A 16562-nucleotide genomic window follows, 5' to 3' on the forward strand; every position below is an offset into this window, starting at 1 on the left:
GGAAGAACAAACTAAGTAAAAATAAATCTAATATTATTTAATACGTTAAGCTTTAAGTATTTAAAAATTATCTTATCCATATTCATGTCTCTTAAGGAAAATCTATATTACATGTACGATACACATTCATGACAAAGATATTTGTCTTTTCCTGTCGTCTCAGGATTTGTCAAAGACGTGTTCACTATTCATTCCCAGTAATATATGCTATTATATGGAAAGATACGTCATACATATATAATACCTTAACTTCCAGACAAATTATGCATATAAATCGTCTAGTAACGCCTTCACCGTTGTAAAAATGAACTTCAATATAACGTTTTATACATATTCACTTAAATTCATATATTTATCGTACCCTTTTTGTCACCTAGTGGAGTATCGGACCCTTTCTTACAATACAAGAAAATCTCTTGATAATGTGGTGAGTTACTCCATTCTGAAGTGCTATTTCAGAATTTTCCATGCATATCGGAATTGTGGGAATGGAAACGATAATCACAAGGTGTCAGAAGAACCAAATTCGTTCAGCTCGTTCACATCATCAAATACCATCAAGATAGTTTTTCACAAGTTGCATGTCCCCCTTCCTTGCCATATTATAATCAAATACGACAAAAATGGCTCAATTAAGAGGTGGTAAATATTTTTGTACCTTCAGGTAATATCACCTCTTCGCCTACATCAGCAAGAGTAACGGTAAGTGGCAGGATTAGAGGCATTAGTATCTCCTGATGCTGCACAACTTGTTGCGTTGTGGTTATCGTAGGGTCAGCCTGTCTCGCTATAGCAATCGTTTTGATGTTTTGCGTCTTGATTACTTGTGCCTGGCCGATCGTGGTTTGATGCAATCTAACTGGATGCGGTTCTGACTGCTGCACATGTATTTGCACTTGCTGTGGCTGATGCTCTTGTTGTTGATGCTGTTGTTGCGATTGCTGTTGTGTCTGCTGGATCACCTGTTGCGCCCGATTTTGATTCTGCAGAAGATTCTGTTTGCAGCGCTTGCTGTGCGCGTAGCGACTGCCATTATTGTTGAACTTTCTGTCGCAAGTTGGACACTCGTAAGGTCGTTGACCCGTATGAATAAACATGTGTTCCTTCAATGATTTCAATCGTCGGAAGTTCTTCGGACAGCACTTACAATGGTACTTAGCTTCGCCAGTATGCGACGTCAGATGATTCGCTAAGGTGTCGGCACGCGCAAACGCTCGTGAACAATATTGGCAAATATACGGACGTTCCTGCGTGTGCGTGCGCATATGCATCTTCAAGTAAGCATTAGTGGTGAATGGCCTGGAGCATACTTCGCATACAAACGGTTTGATACCCTTATGAGCGCGCAGATGCGCTATCAGTGTTGTCGATTGCGTAAAGCTCTTACTGCAAATCTCACAGAGGAATCTTTTCGAGCTATCGGCTTCCTTGTTCTTCTTAAAAGTGCGATCATGCTTAGGTAGATGATTGTTGAGCTGCTCCTCCTTGATGAAGCGCTTGGAGCAACGGGTGCACTTATATGGTTTAATCATGTTGTGCTTTGCTACGTGAATCTTCAGGTGTTCCCGCCGATAGAATTTCTTTGGACACATTTCGCACAAGTACTTCTTGCCCTCGTGAATCTGAATGTGTCGCAACAAGCCCTTCCTGGATGTATATCGTTTCTTGCATTCGACACACTCGAGCCCCACAATATCGGTCCTCCTCTTACGAGGCATTCTATCCCGTATTCTCTTTTCTTCAGGCTCGATGTCTATCAGATCCTCCTCCGTTAGGATACCCTCAGTGACGTGCTTGATCCTATGCTCGCGCAGAATCTTATTGTTTTCAAAACTGTCGCCACAGATGTTACACTTCCTCACCTGATTGGGATTCTTTTCCGAGCACTTATCATAGTGCACCTTCAGTTTATCTTTGCGATAGAATTTAACATTGCAGATATCACATTCAAAATTTGGCTCCTCATGTAATAGTTGATGGCGCAGTAACGACTTTTTCGTACTGTATTTCTTCTTGCACGTGGTGCATTCGTGGTTGTCCATTGGCCAATCAAGACCACTCTCAAAGTCGGAGTCGTCATTGTTATCGCCCTTGTTTTTCTGTTTTTCCACTGTTTTCTCTGCTTTCTCCTCCTTTACATGCTGCTCCATGTGCTTCGTCAACGCTTGCTTTGAGTTAAAGTTCTTGTTACAGGTCGCACACACGAATTCCTTTGCACTGCGCTTACGTTGATAGTACCTATCCAATTGAGTAAAATCGTACTCTGTATTATCATCGTCATCATCGTCGTAGTCTTCGAGTCCGTCCTCAATCTTGATCTTGTCGATAATTTTTTGTGCTGCTGTCGCTGCCATGCGCTTTATACGCTTATTGGGATCGTATTCCTGCCCCTGTATAAATGTCTTGTGATTTGTGGCGATCAAGTGATTTCTCAACGTAAGCTCGTTACCGAAACTCTTGTTACATTGGGTGCATTTGTAATTCTTCAGTCGTGCATGCTGCTCAGCATGCCTGCGTAGGAAATCCTTCCGTGTAAATTTTTGATAGCATATCTTGCATTTGTAAGAATAGGATTGTGTTGTCTCTATATGTCTGGAGAGCGCTTTCTTGTTCTCTGTACTTTTGATGTTTTTGGTGTTTTCATTATTGTCCTTGATGTTCTGGGCCATTTGCTTCATATCTTCTTCCAAATCTTGCTCAGTGAATATATCTTGGATCACGTGCTTCGTTCGGTGATTTTTTAGTTGTTCTAGAGTTTCGTATTCCTCGTCACACACACTGCACGTGAAGTTAACATGCGTCAATGAATGATTTTGCAAACCTTGCTTTGTATCGAATTTTTCTGGACATTTGTCATATGTAAATTCTTCAATAAGATTAAACTTTTTTCTCTTGTTCTGATCGTTGTCGCTCGCGACGGCTGTACTTTCTCTTTTCCGTTTCTCACATTCAACATTGGATTTGTTGTCGTTATCAGAGTCTAGATTGTGCTCCTCTCCTTCAAACGATATCTCGATAAATATCGGATCTTCATTCGTTTCCTGCTGCTCTCGTTCATGTTGCTTACCATGTTTAGCAAGCGGAATTGTTTTCAGATGCTCTCGCTCATGTTGTTTAATGTGTTTATTAAATGAGATTATGTACTGATATTCTTTACCACAATAAGGGCACTTGTTGGCTTTCCTTCCTGACGACGGCGTTGGCACGACTGGAAGGCACGTCCGCGATTTCTTCAGCATTTTCTTCACAGACAATGTTCTCCTTACTTCTTCATGGGACTGCATATGCTGTTTCAGAACGCACTTTGAGAGGAACTGTTCATCGCACAAGTAACATATGAAAAAAAACTTTTCTGCCTTATTTGCCTGCGCTTTTTTCAATCGCGAACTAAGATTTAGATTTTCAAAGTAATTCTCCTCATCGGAATCTCGTTCGGCAAGTGTTCGACGAGCCAATCGTTTACTTCTTCTAGTTTCATTCTGGGGTAATTCTTGTCTCACCACTGGTACACTTGTCTCATCATTAGTATCATCTTTGGATACTTCTGTCTGTAATAATTCCATTTCGTCATTTTGATTTTGTTTAGCTTGACTCTCTTGCTTATCTTCAGATTTTTCTACTCGAGACTCTTCATTTTGTTCAGCCAAAGTCTCGTAGATTTGCTGAGTTAGAATTTCTTGATTTTGTTCAGCTTGAATTTCTTGGTTTTGCTCAGACTGATTTTCTTGATTTTGTTCAGATAGTGACTCTTCGTATTTCACTGTATCATGTTTCAATTCTGATACATCCTCCTCCTGTATTTTTTTATGGAAGGAGAATTGATCAGTATGAAATATAATACATTGTTGTTGCATTATAAAATTATGTCCTTCCGTTGAAACCGTATCTGTACAATTTTGAATGTTCTTCTCATCGGAAAGTACTTCATCCCTAGATTCATCGATAGCATCTGATATATCATTGCCTTCCGAACTAGCTAATTCTTGCTGCAATTGTTCCTCGATACTTTCTTGCAAGCTATCTTGTTCTGCATCTAAACAATAGAATCAATATTATAAAATATTTGGAAATTTTAAACTATTGTATATAAAAAAAACCAGTATTTAATTCAAATTTTAAAATATAATCATGTCATTGATTACATTTTACTCACCTTGTTGCATCTCACCTGTCTCTGCCAATTTTTCAGCTTCCAAAATTATTAATTGATTTTTCAGAAAGTTCTTGTCAGTTTCTGTCTCAACTGGCAGTGTACCAGTAGACCCATAATCAGCACTGTCATTTATCTCTTCCAAACCATTATTCTTCTCAGCATGCAAGTGCATATCAACCTCATTAAGAAACAAATCATCCTTCATTCTTCCCATAAACTTTTCTCGGAGAACATTGTTAGCTTGCTCTACTTGTAACTTAAGCTCGTATGCCGACTCCAACTTGTCAGCGCACATACAACACACCTGTGTTGGTAAACCGTCGCCTGGTAACATCTAATCAAAGCATATAGTTTAGTATATCTCGAAAGAAAATCTTTGACATTGGTTGTACTAAAAAAGAATCAAATCATTTCAAAATATTACAATTGCCATCTTTGATGCTATGCACATTATGAGTGATGTGTACATTTTTACTTGCATGCATCAGTCCTGATCATAACAAATAATCATTTTATATATATATATATATATATATATGATTATTTGATTATTACATGCATAGTTCTATATGGCATTTGAAAAAGTATTAGTCTTATTCATTTTATATGAACTTCTTGTTTATTTTCTCCAATGTGAAGGGACAAGTAGGAAAGATAAACTATGCAAAAAATTCAATTAAAAAGAACAGATCTCTTGTGTATAATGTTTTTATGATGACAGTGAAGGTGTTGAAGGCTAAATGTGCAAAGTTCTATATAAACCAAAACTTGATCATTTCAAATCGAATAAAAAGATGGGAATGGCGACAAATTGGAGGATCATGAACGAGAGGTCTAAATCTATCAGGGATTAAAAGAGAGAGAGCAATGATAAGAGTGAAGGCTCGGGGTAACATCGGTATCTAACCTTCAAATTGTGCATCTAACCTTAACGTTGGCAAAGCTCATCGCCTTCGCCGATAGAGATGCGACCTCGCTCTCTGCGAAGAGATCACGCATCATCAGATTGTCGAGCAGGCAGACGCGGCATATCTTCATAGCGGACGCGATCGCGTCCTCGCCCTGCGGCGGACTCGATGTACGTATCGCCACGGCGTCCATGTTTCGCTCGACGAACTGACTTGAACCGATGTAAAAACGAATTGATCTGCTCGACGTTTTTTCTCGCTGGACCAGCACACCGTCTTCTTTCACCCACCACTAACTAGGAGGTACGGAAAAATATGATTTTCTTTATTACATCGTTTGCGTTTCAACATAACGAGAAGTCGATACGTTCAGACGTGTGAAGGCTATTCTCGGTAACTGCACTATATCGACATATCGTACTTTCTGCACTTGAAACGAAATGGGAGTACAATTTAGATGTTAGAGAGAAAGAGAGAGAGAGAGAGAAAGGAAAGGTGGAAAGTGCGAGGAATACAGCTACAAAGAGCAACCATACGTTCTCGGCTAAAAAAAAAAAAAAAAAAAAAAAAAAAAAAACCTATTAGGTAAGTAGCAAGATTATCCAATCACGTGCGCGGATTACCAGATTTACTTAACAGATAAACTTTACCGAAAGATGAAACAATCGATAAGAATCGCGAGAAACTTGCAAATTGCGAAAATCGTAATTTCTTTCTCTGCAATTTTAATTTATTTATTGATTCTATAGTTTTAGTAACTTCTGGAGATTTACGAAAGCTATCTCACTTCTCACTCTTCAGTGAACATATGAATCTAGTAATATTTATTTATTTCTAGGAGATCTTTAGTAACTTCTGGCGATCTCGTATCCGTCCGCATTTGAAAAGGAAGAAACAAAAGAAAGTTTCTTTTTTCGAATGTTTCAACTTCTTTTATGTCGTAATAAAAATTCTGAGTGAAATTTAACATAAATTAACATTGTAATTTAGACCTTATTAATGTAATTATTATATAATGATACATGTAATCGATATAACTCACTTATAATTATACATTGATGTAACCATCATCTTAAATGCTATCAATTAAAAATTGTATTAATACTTAAGGTTCAACATTTAAAAAAACTCATAGTCCTTCCTTATAATTAAGATGTTTTAAGTATAATCTTAAGATGTCAAATCGATGACAGAGAGTCGTATTAGCACTTTAAAATATCATCTTAAAACGATCTTAAAATAAAAATGAACTACAAATATCTAGCCTCAGGTTCTGGTTTCACTAATTCTGATTAACTTAATCGACCGATCAAATATTGTCAGTTGCAAAACTTGAAAACATCCTTTTCTGGCGGGACGTCGAGTATTTATGTGCTTGCGATTTGTTTAGGTTTTTCGCGATTGAGAAATTTGCGATTAATAAGGATTTGTGTTTTTATAATCACGTTAATCTTCGCAGCTGTCAGAAAATTAAATTATGTTTTCAGTATTGTTGTTGGCAATATTTAATCGATCAATTAACTTAATCGGAGTTGGCGAGACCCGGCTCATACTCTTTCTTTATACCTCATGTTTCTCCGAGGTTGACTTTTGTATCTTATTGTCTGGAGATCGAACGCTATTGAGTTTTTGACACGATTCCATGATTAAGGACGCATCACCGCCACCAGATATGGCACATTCACTCATCTTCTCTGTTATCACAGATTTACTCAAACAACTTTCCGTTTCTGGTCTTACAGTTTGACATAGTTTTTCTACGATATTGATAACCGATTCCTTGTTCACGCTTCCCGAAGATACATTTTCTACTTTTGAGAATTGGCACGAAGAGAACGTTGCATTTTCCGTAGACGACGAAGTTATCTTCTCTAAAGCAGCTGAAATGGCTTCCAATATAATCACAGTTTTTATTTAATATCTCTTCAAGTATAATGCATTACCTGTTAAATCCATGCTTTCTTCGGCTATATCAAAGTCGACATGAATACTAAAGCTATCTCTGCTAAAAAGATGTTGTCTAATGCTAGATAGATTCCTAAGAAACATCTCATTTTTAACAGCTGCTTCTGTTAAGTTCTTGTTTTTATTGGGTGTGTACATGATGGAGTGCTCACTACGCAATGTACGACCGTTCTTTATGTAAGGTATCAAATATGATAGATCCGACGGTTTCTGCACTGTACTGTTTGCCGTTTGAATGGACACTTGTGGTTTATGCATTTTTACTAAAACACAGATAAGACTTGGTTTGAAACAGGTATAAACAACATATATGGAGAGTATATACAAATTCTCACAAACCTGTATAGGGTGTTCTAATATAAACTAGACTATTTTCATCGCGCGGCAAACCATAAATTGTCGATGAAAAGTTCATGACATTTGATACGCTGCCTGTAACACATGCATAATTTCATTAGCTTGTTTTTTCCCTGACAGTGTATTATTTGCCTACTTGCATAGTACTAAAGAGTAGTGCGTTTTAGTAAACATCATTGAACATTATCTACCATGACTGGAATCTCCTTGACTTCTCACAGATTTTTCACGCGTCGTATTGTTCATAATTATAGCTAAAACAGGCTGTAATCTTTGAACGACATTCAATATTAATTCACATCGTTTTATCACTCGCAATTGTTGAGGCTCTGTTGCGTTCTCCACCAGAAGAGTTTTGGCAGCAGCGTTGGCTTCAAATATAGCTATAAAAGAGTTATATGTATATATATTCCAGTAAACTATACGTTTTAATTGTAAAAATACATTTAATCGTAATAACACAGAATCAATCACCTGCTTTCAATTCTCTCGTCATCATTATTGTTTGACGATCAATGTTTTCAGTGCCAATGTCATTTACAATCGCTGTAACTTGACTAGACAAAGCTGAAGCACGCTGAACGATACCTTGCACTTGAAGTTGCGTTACTGGCTCTCTGTTATCTAGACAATCTGAGATTGCCGTTATACGTTCTTGAAGACTATCCATAACTACCTGAGTAAAAAATACATTCAAGTACGCTCTTAAAATTCTTAAAATCCTTTATAATCCATTATATTTACTTGACAGAAAGCAGCAGAATTTATAATGAGATTTACAGCATTCTGAAACTTATTCATCTCTAACTGCCATTGCGTAGTCAATAATTTAACACTCGAACGCATTTCTTTATTATCTGGATGCAAATAGAAGGAAGTTATAGCAGAAATTAATTCAGTTTCTAAGGATTCAAATCCTGCGAGGCAATTACGAATTTTGTTATTTCCTGAAATAATAAAATTTTTAGATGTTTTTCATAATTTAAAAAGAATGTTAAAAAATTTATAAAGAAGGGCAACTTACGATTCTTGTCTTTGCAACAAGCAATTGCAAATATTCCAATTTGTATAGTTTGATCAAAGAATTGGTCAAAATCTTCTATAAGATTATTTAAATCACTCTTCGACCTTCTTTTTGCGCTTAATGAATTTCCGCACGTCATAACGAGTTTTTTCAAAGTAATGTAAGGATTACTGAATACTTCCATTGCGAGCGTTAGTACCGCTATATTGACTTTACGTTCCAAACGATAAAGAGCGTCGGTTAAGGTATGCATAAACAAGTTATTTAACGCCGGATCTGGAGTCTCCGAGAATAATTGTTGTTTTAATTTTTCATATTCCAACACTATAGATTGGCATGAACCAGTTATGGCTTTAAAATTATATGGCTGACACACTTGAGTAATTGCCATAGCATGAGAGAAGACATCTTCCAGTCTCAACCACAGCTCTGTGCATTCAGACAGCTGCTCTTCATGCATTTTGCTTGGTATTTCTAATATAACGTCTAATACCAAATCCATTCTACAAGTATACCATATCAAAATTACTTGTGTGAATGCAATATTAAGTATAAAAAATATTAATTTTTTCACCTGTAAACGAAATGATTCTCTCTCTCGCAAGTTTCCTTTTCCAGCGATGGATTTGAATCATTCATCAAGTTCAATATCATTTCACAGCAAGTGCATATTCTTTCACAAACATATTTCTTGCAAGCCTGTACATATTTATTCAATATAGAAGGAGCTTAAATTAAGAAACAAATGTAAAATATATAGTTCATTACATAAATTGGTGCATTTAACTGATGCTGTTCCTGAGCTAGTTGTACTAGCATTTCAAATGATATGCACAATTGAGAAATATATAAAGCTAAATTCTGTGACAGAAAAGCAGACACTAAACTTTTTCTGTAATTCTGTAGTGGTTCGAGTATCTCTAGTATCGAAGTACCTAATTCCTAGTTTAAGAGTACAAAGAGAAAACTTAATATTCAAAGTAAAAGATTTCAATACATATTTCAATATTTTATCTCATTGTTACTTTTATGTTTTGAAGATCCTCAATCTCATTTGCTGTGCTCATTTCTTTAACATAATCCAGACAATCCTGAAGTCTCTGTTTCAATGGTAAACATTCTAAATCTTCCAACGCTTGTAAAGCTGATATAAAATTATTAAGCAATGATTCCATTTTATATCTGGCTGTATTGCTATCAATATTATCGCATTTAATATCCTTAATCTAACAAAGATAATAAAAAACAAATGTAAACAAATGAAACTCATTTAATAGAAATAAAAGCGATATCAAAAATTACAAGATTCTTCTGCAACTTACATGTTCCTCAACATTTTTCAATAGAGAAGTATATTTCAAATTTGTTACTGTCTCAGCAAATTTTACATTTGCCTCTTCACAGTCGCAATTATCATCGCTTAAATTATTGAATCTCTGAGTTAAAAGATGCAGTTGCTCGTGGAGTAATGATTTTGTGACTAAAATTTCTGACGGATTAATAGAAGCAGTAGTCAGCAATAAATACAATTTGTTTATCTAAAAAGAGAATAAGAAGTAATTGTGACTTTCATTCTCAAGCAATGAATTAACTACAGTCTCTATAATTTTTATATTTTGAAACGCAAAATTTCCGTGCAATCTGCAATTTTTCATAGCTGGTTTTATTGAATGTACAACTACTAAATCGATCGAAAATAAGAAACTTGATTACTTGTTGCTCCAAAAGCTCCAACAACTTCTTCGTTTGTCTCGTCTTCAATTCCATCGTAAAATTTTATCTTTTGATTTCCACGGCTTCTTGAAACTTCAAAATTCATACGTCTCAACGGTGGAATGTAAATAAAGTGAATTTAGTTACTAACCAGAGCATGGCAACCAACCTCTGGCGCTAATGTCACGGGGGAAATATCTGTTCCTTGTGCACTAGAGCTACGTGGAGCTACGCTTTCTGCACCTAAAACAGTAATCATCATGGGTTTAATTAGGATTTAAGAAAGAAGAGGAAAAGGACGAAGAAAGGACTAAAAAAATTCAAAGAATGGAATCTGTGAATTAACTCGATCATATCTAACCTAATCTAATTTTTTAAAATATAATCTGACGTAAGACGAGACGCGTGAAACAGAAAGAATCGCGTGGAGCAGTGCAAATTTCTTTGACATCTATCTTTTTTCTTCTTTTTTTTGGCGAACAGAGATTTTAAAATAAAATCTCCACAGTTTCGAGTTTACTATTTTTCAAAATGTTCTCCAGAGACAGAAAAGGCGAGATGAATATTGACGTGATATTGGACGAACCATTGACTAGCGATTCATGCACAAAAGTTGTGATAGAGCTCATGAAATATATTCTGTATCAAAAGCAGCAGATACCGTTCACATATGAGGCACTAGCTCAGTTCCAGACGAGTGTAAAAACGACAGATAGGAACGCGGTCTCCTTCAGGACTCTATCGAGCACACTGAAGAACGTTTCGGATCATTTATCCTCGCAATTCTTCCTCAAGGGTTGTGATATAAAGGAAATTGCCATAATACTTGGCGCTACAATACTATCACCAAAGCTCTACATTAGCATAGAGCTTCCTTCATATGTTCTCAACAGCAAGCAGCACAAAGAGTATCAACATTCCTCTAGGAAACCGCTTTTGAAACTTATGAGGTTAATAAAGAAATATAATGATAGAATATGCTTATGAATTAAACACTTATATATGTTATTGTATTTGTAGGTCTATGTTGGAATGTGATGAGTTTCAGAAGGCTATGAATGCTCCTTTAAACATGACAAACATGTTTATTATGCTGAAGAAGAGCGACAATAACTCAGTATCTGATTTCTTTTTACCTAAACCACAATATGTCCCACCTCTACAAATGGCAAGTTGCTTCAAAATTAAACTATGTCAGAGTGATCAAGTAGAGATGAAGTGCAACTGTAGGACACTTGTTAAAATATATCATGACTCGTGTAAGACTTATTTGGAGAATGAAGATGATGTGCAATATACTCAGTATAACAATTCCACTCAGTCTTCCTATCGATGGTATCAATCAAAACAAATCATAAAAGGATTTAAATTTTATTCGTGACCATAACTTTGTAGCATGGCAATTATAGCAGAATTCAAAATTTTTATAGATTAGGATTATCAATTTTTTTCTAAGATGTTATAAATAGATTTATATTACATATTCATATTATATAATTAAGATTAACGAGACAATATTAAGCGCTACTGATATATATATATATATATTTTTACTGCTGACATTGCATTGATGTCAGTATGACTTGACAAATGTCTTGAGGTCATATGATAGAAATTTCCATTCACTATCAGAGGGAGCAAGACAGTATTTTTTTTCATCAACATACAACAAACATGATAAGTCTTATATAAAATTATGTAATAAAAATTACAGTGTAAAATTATGTAACAATAGATTTTTTATTAGTAGATAATTATAATCAAATGAACAAGATAAGAATGTTATTGCTTATTTTATTATAGAAAAAATTTTGTAATTGCTGCGGATATTTTATATTGTATACATAATTATAATGTTAAATAATATTTTTACCTTTTATCAAGTTGTCATTAATTGTTATACCATTAATCTATCTTATAAGTTATGCAATTATTAAGAAATCTTGCAAAAGGATAAGAAATATACAAAATGATGTTTAGGCAACAATGATTGTACATAAATTTATACTTTTTATCGCATACAGATAATCCCTTCCAAAGAAACATTTTTGGAGTAGGGCAAATCATATATCAATCCTTGTTGCGAGATGCAACATTTCATTATTTAACTTTGAAAGAGAGAAATTATTAACATCTCGTAAGAAAAATTTAAATTTTTACAATTGAAAATGGTTGGTTTGAAAGTTTTAACGTCGGAACAGAAGCAATTCTGGAAGGATAATGGTTACATCAAGTTATCGAATGTATTTTCTACAAAAGAAATAAACGAGATATCGGATGCCTACAATGAATTGTTTGAAAGAAAATATCGTGAAAATCTGGCTGGTTTGGAGTCAAGATGGGCCGGAGAAGATATGAAGAAATTAGCTGGAAGCATTGCTGAAGATTATACTGTAAGTACACTTATTGCAACTATTTTGTAAAAATCGACTTATTATAGGCAATTTATTATTCGTAGATTAGAATTACATACATATATATATACAAGATGATTTTAAGAAATGCACTCGAATATCTTTGAAACTAAGAATTGAATGCGAGATATTGAACCTGGTTCAAAACAAAGTTTATCTGTGTTTGACTTTAATGCCTCTATCAAAGATTACGTGATTCGGATAGATTTAAGTACATTGATTAAAACTGTGTATTGTAAACCTTGTATATATGTATATTGTATTACACTATATTGTACATATTCTCATTTATGCATCAGGTAAAATCTATCCACAATCTGCAAATGCACAGCGAAGTCTTTACTCGGACCATAACGCACCCGAAATTATTGGACGTCCTTGAGGATATCATGGACACCAACGACATAGTGTTGCATCATACCAAGGCGCACGTAAAGCCACCAGAGAAAGGATCACCTTACTTGATGCATCAAGACTATCCTTATTTTCCCCACAAGAAACACACTATGCTAGCTGTGTTTCTACATTTGGACGATACAACGCCGGAAAATGGCGGCTTGGCGGTATATCCTGGCAGTCATAAACTGGGGCCGTTGAAGGACTTTAAAGTGACCGATGAAAGAGGTGATCCTATTCACTACGTCGATCCTAAGGAATATCCCTTATCCAAAGCTATTCCCATATCTGCGAAAAAGGGTGAAGTTGTCTTCTTCTCTTATCTACTACTTCACGGTTCGTATCTGAACTTGTCTGATAGAAGTCGACGCATGTTTCTCATGCAAGTGAAAGCTGCTGATGATGAACCGACCCTGGACGTGCACAATTCCCCATGCCAAGGCTTGATGCTTCGCGGTAAAAATATTTTCAAAGACGCATTGATGAGCAACAGATATAAATATTAATCGAACATAAGTAAATATTTACTCTACTTTTAAATCTAATTGAATGAATGAAGAATGTTTTGACTAAGCTCTCTTTAACATGTATAAATATATATATTCAATTATTTTTTTATTCAACAATTTTCCTATTGCTGTATCCTGCTTTTTCTTCTTAAACTTTATTTTAATCTTGCCGAATTTCAAGAATTTTTCTGAAATTATTGATTGATATGTCATAAATTATTTTAATGAAGTATCCCTATCTTCAATACATAAATCATTTTGCGTACATCACATTTATCGCAAGAATCTAAAGAGATATAATTATCATATATTCATTGCAATATAAAGCATTTCCTTCAAAAATAATTAATATAAATAATTGTTACACTTTCTTTTGTCGTTTGGGGGCGTTTTACCCCCAAAAGTGGAGATATTTATCAAATGTTTCGTGTTTTTCCATTTTATTCACATTACGTTACAACACACATAATATCGTAACTGCAAGAAAAAAATTAAAGAACAGCGTGGGAAGGATGATTCTTGATGAAAGTTTATGTAAATATTGATTGTTTTTTTTTTCAAATAATATCTTCAACATACAGTCGTCTATTTTATTTTTATTGTTAATATAATTTACATTCTGATGGCGCTTTTCTCATACATGGAGCACAATTATTTGTGGAAGAGAAAAAAAAGACTTATTGTAAGTTTTCAAATCTGCAGTGATTCTTATTTATGGTTACAATTAGCAACAACAATATTGTCGATGGCATTTAATTAAACTGCGACATAAAGATACTCGTCTGTTCCGGATAGCGAATGTCGTCCAGAAAAGACAAACTTTTCTTTTACTGAAGAATGTAGACGGAGATTGCGAAAATACAAAAGATACATCCGTAATGTATAAAATAAAATAACGCTGAATATTATATAGATAAAAAAAGGGAAAAAGAACGGAAAGAGGGGCTTGTTGAATCGCGATCGCGCCGATACGAATTTCGCGCGCGTTCCTAATTCACATCGCGAGATAGGAGTCGAACGGGTGGAACGAGCGGAATATTCCGCGATTTTACATGAATGAGGCGAAACGCGAGCATTTCGGCAAAGTGGAAGGGAGAGAAGAAGCGGAAGAGAGAGATAGAAAGGGCTCGTGGACGCAACTTTTACCGAGGTAGACGCCGCGATTTCGCGAGGGGAAACGGAAACGCTTCAGTACAACCGAACGAAATCGCATACCTCACGAATCTCCGGTCGAAATCGCGAAAATCATGAGAAGTGGAGGGGGGGGGGAAGAGGGACGCGAGGAACGCGTGGAACGTGAACCGCCACCGCCACTAGTGTTGTCGACGAGAAGGGTCGACACCGTCGACTCAAGGAGGTGATCGGAGTACGTCCACGCTCTTTTTCTCTCCCCACCCTCCCCCCGCGGACGGTACGGGGGCCGTGAGGATCGCGCGAGCGAAACGGACGGCTGGACGGCTGGTGTGATCTGCGACTCGCGTGCTCGTGGATACCGGAGGCCTGTGCCGGTGACGGACGCGCGGACTGCTCGTGGGGTGTAGTGAAACACATGTGTCGCGGCCGTGCGGTGTTTTCCACCGCCGCGGACTGCTGCCCGTCGCCGTACCGTCCCGCAGGCTGCGCGAGGTTTCGGGCATCCGTTCCCGCAGACCACTACCAGGTACACCAGGACGATGCGCCGCGCTCCGGCGGTGGCGGAGTAGCCAGCAAAAGCGGAAGGCGGTAGTGCGTGCGTGGGTGGGTGGGTGTCTGGCGACCGCCAACACTCACGGGATTTCTCCGTGCGCTCCGTGAATGCGTGCCGTCGCGGTCGAACTGATACCATAATCGCGCCGTCCGACGCCTGCGGTGTCGACTCATCCGGAGTAACCCGGCGTCAATCGCCGCCGCTATACACGCCGCGCACGTTGTATTCCCTGAGTAGAAGAGGAAGAAAAAAAAAAAATGAGATATGTCGCCCCTCCGTCTGGAGCGCGTTTGACACTGCTACCCGCGCGCTGCTGACTCCACTGATACGATGACACTGCGACCGAGTCAACGACTGATCACCCTGGAGAACGGTCACGCACTCCTGCCTCCTATGTGCCTCGCCAGGGAATAAACGGGCACGACCGAGCCAAACCTGTGTGTGTCTGTCAGCCATCATGATCGCCCGCGAGTCATGACTTCTGTGCTCCACGATTTCTGACGTCCCGCCCAAGTGGCATGAGTTTCGACCGCTTGTCCACGTGCCTCAGACTTTTTTTTTTTTGTAAATTGTCAGGTCCTCGGTCCTTTTGTCGGAGGATAGAGAAAGAAGATTTCTAGAGTATGAGGATGTTCCTCGCCACTGAGTCCAAACGCTGCGACGTTTCAGGTTTAACTACTATCTGAGAGAAAGCCAACAAGTTCTGTTATATCCTGCTGTGTCGCACGTTGGGAAGTCCAAGTATGAGAGGTCCAGCGGAGGAAAATGGATACCGGTAAAGTATCAGCATGCGCGAAAAGTCAGCAGAATGTCATGCTCACGCAGGTCACGTGAGGGGCACGACAGAGATGTGCTCGCGTGATCCACCTACATTGCACCCGACCCTCGCCAAGGCAAATGGTAAAAATTCAAGTCCCCAGCCAGCTCATCATACGGAGACACAACGCATCGACAGCAATCTGCTGCCAACTCCTGGAGGTCGCTTGAAATTCTTCAAAGATGGAAAGTTCATTCTGGAACTGTCTCATCGCAGGGACGGAGAAAAGACTACATGGTTTCCCGTGCCAAAGAAAACCTTTTGGCCACCTGCTAGTACCATCCCGAATCGGCAGGAGAGCTCTACTTCCCTCAGTGGTGGGTCAAAGGAAGCATCGCGCACGATGCATGTTATAGTCTTTTTATTTTTCACTATTTTTTACATACATTTATTATATTTTCGAAAATAGATTTATTTATTATCTTATTTGACTAGAAACTTAGACAGAACTACGAAGACGAATTAATTTGATCAAAATTGTAATTTTGTACTTTATATTTTATGTAACATTGAAAATGACCTGATCGGAGTTGAAATGTTTGTTTTTATAATTTTCATATCATGAGGGTTTGAATTAAAGTTATTCATTAAACTACTTGGTTCTTTGCCCCCCCCCCCC

At 37.3% G+C, this 16562-nt stretch overlaps 4 protein-coding genes across 4 annotated transcripts in view; 3 read left to right on the forward strand and 1 right to left on the reverse strand.

Moving 5' to 3' along the window:
* Positions 1 to 292: 292 nt before the first annotated feature.
* On the reverse strand, positions 293 to 10174 carry Spt (Spitting Image). Its single transcript, XM_018545430.1, has 15 exons — positions 10121 to 10174; positions 9730 to 9945; positions 9433 to 9633; positions 9176 to 9349; positions 8982 to 9106; positions 8408 to 8910; positions 8128 to 8330; positions 7858 to 8059; positions 7572 to 7766; positions 7366 to 7470; positions 7005 to 7289; positions 6628 to 6941; positions 5081 to 5353; positions 4154 to 4487; positions 293 to 4033 (listed from the first exon to the last, which is right to left on the reverse strand). Exons 1-15 carry the CDS (start codon positions 10172 to 10174, stop codon positions 633 to 635), a joined length of 6585 nt encoding a protein of 2194 aa, XP_018400932.1. The 3' UTR covers positions 293 to 632.
* A 209-nt stretch (positions 10175 to 10383) lies between these two features.
* Positions 10384 to 11526, forward strand: LOC108778426 (MAD2L1-binding protein). The gene is made up of 2 exons (XM_018545602.1): positions 10384 to 11070; positions 11141 to 11526. Exons 1-2 carry the CDS (start codon positions 10652 to 10654, stop codon positions 11499 to 11501), a joined length of 780 nt encoding a protein of 259 aa, XP_018401104.1. The 5' UTR covers positions 10384 to 10651; the 3' UTR covers positions 11502 to 11526.
* A 720-nt stretch (positions 11527 to 12246) lies between these two features.
* On the forward strand, positions 12247 to 13441 carry LOC108778422 (probable alpha-ketoglutarate-dependent hypophosphite dioxygenase). The gene is made up of 2 exons (XM_018545596.1): positions 12247 to 12513; positions 12834 to 13441. The coding sequence occupies exons 1-2, from the start codon at positions 12289 to 12291 to the stop codon at positions 13434 to 13436; spliced, it is 828 nt and encodes a 275-aa protein (XP_018401098.1). The 5' UTR covers positions 12247 to 12288; the 3' UTR covers positions 13437 to 13441.
* Positions 13442 to 14771: 1330 nt separating this feature from the next.
* H (transcriptional corepressor hairless) overlaps positions 14772 to 16562 on the forward strand; it is a 3223-nt gene continuing 1432 nt past the window's right edge. The window contains exon 1 of the mRNA XM_018545522.1: positions 14772 to 16260. Coding sequence (XP_018401024.1) covers positions 15915 to 16260 — 346 coding nt within the window. The 5' untranslated portion in view covers positions 14772 to 15914. The remainder of the gene's footprint in view (positions 16261 to 16562) is intronic.

Source organism: Cyphomyrmex costatus, unplaced genomic scaffold (genome assembly GCF_001594065.2).
Source record: "Cyphomyrmex costatus isolate MS0001 unplaced genomic scaffold, Ccosl1.0 scaffold5, whole genome shotgun sequence".
NCBI classification, from domain to species: Eukaryota; Metazoa; Arthropoda; class Insecta; order Hymenoptera; family Formicidae; genus Cyphomyrmex; species Cyphomyrmex costatus.

What these genes read in the sequence shown, in the direction of transcription:
- Spt (XM_018545430.1), bottom strand. Translation starts at nt 10,174, where the DNA reads ATGGAATTGAAGACGAGACAAACGAAGAAGTTGTTGGAGCTTTTGGAG. An exon ending in TGAAAAATGTTGAGGAACAT is followed by an intron (nt 9,634 to 9,729) that starts GTAAGTTGCAGA and finishes TATCTTTGTTAG; the next exon opens with ATTAAGGATATTAAATGCGA. An exon ending in AGGATCTTCAAAACATAAAA is followed by an intron (nt 9,350 to 9,432) that starts GTAACAATGAGA and finishes CTCTTAAACTAG; the next exon opens with GAATTAGGTACTTCGATACT.
- LOC108778426 (XM_018545602.1), top strand. Translation starts at nt 10,652, where the DNA reads ATGTTCTCCAGAGACAGAAAAGGCGAGATGAATATTGACGTGATATTG. An exon ending in CCGCTTTTGAAACTTATGAG is followed by an intron (nt 11,071 to 11,140) that starts GTTAATAAAGAA and finishes TTGTATTTGTAG; the next exon opens with GTCTATGTTGGAATGTGATG.
- LOC108778422 (XM_018545596.1), top strand. Translation starts at nt 12,289, where the DNA reads ATGGTTGGTTTGAAAGTTTTAACGTCGGAACAGAAGCAATTCTGGAAG. An exon ending in GCATTGCTGAAGATTATACT is followed by an intron (nt 12,514 to 12,833) that starts GTAAGTACACTT and finishes TTTATGCATCAG; the next exon opens with GTAAAATCTATCCACAATCT.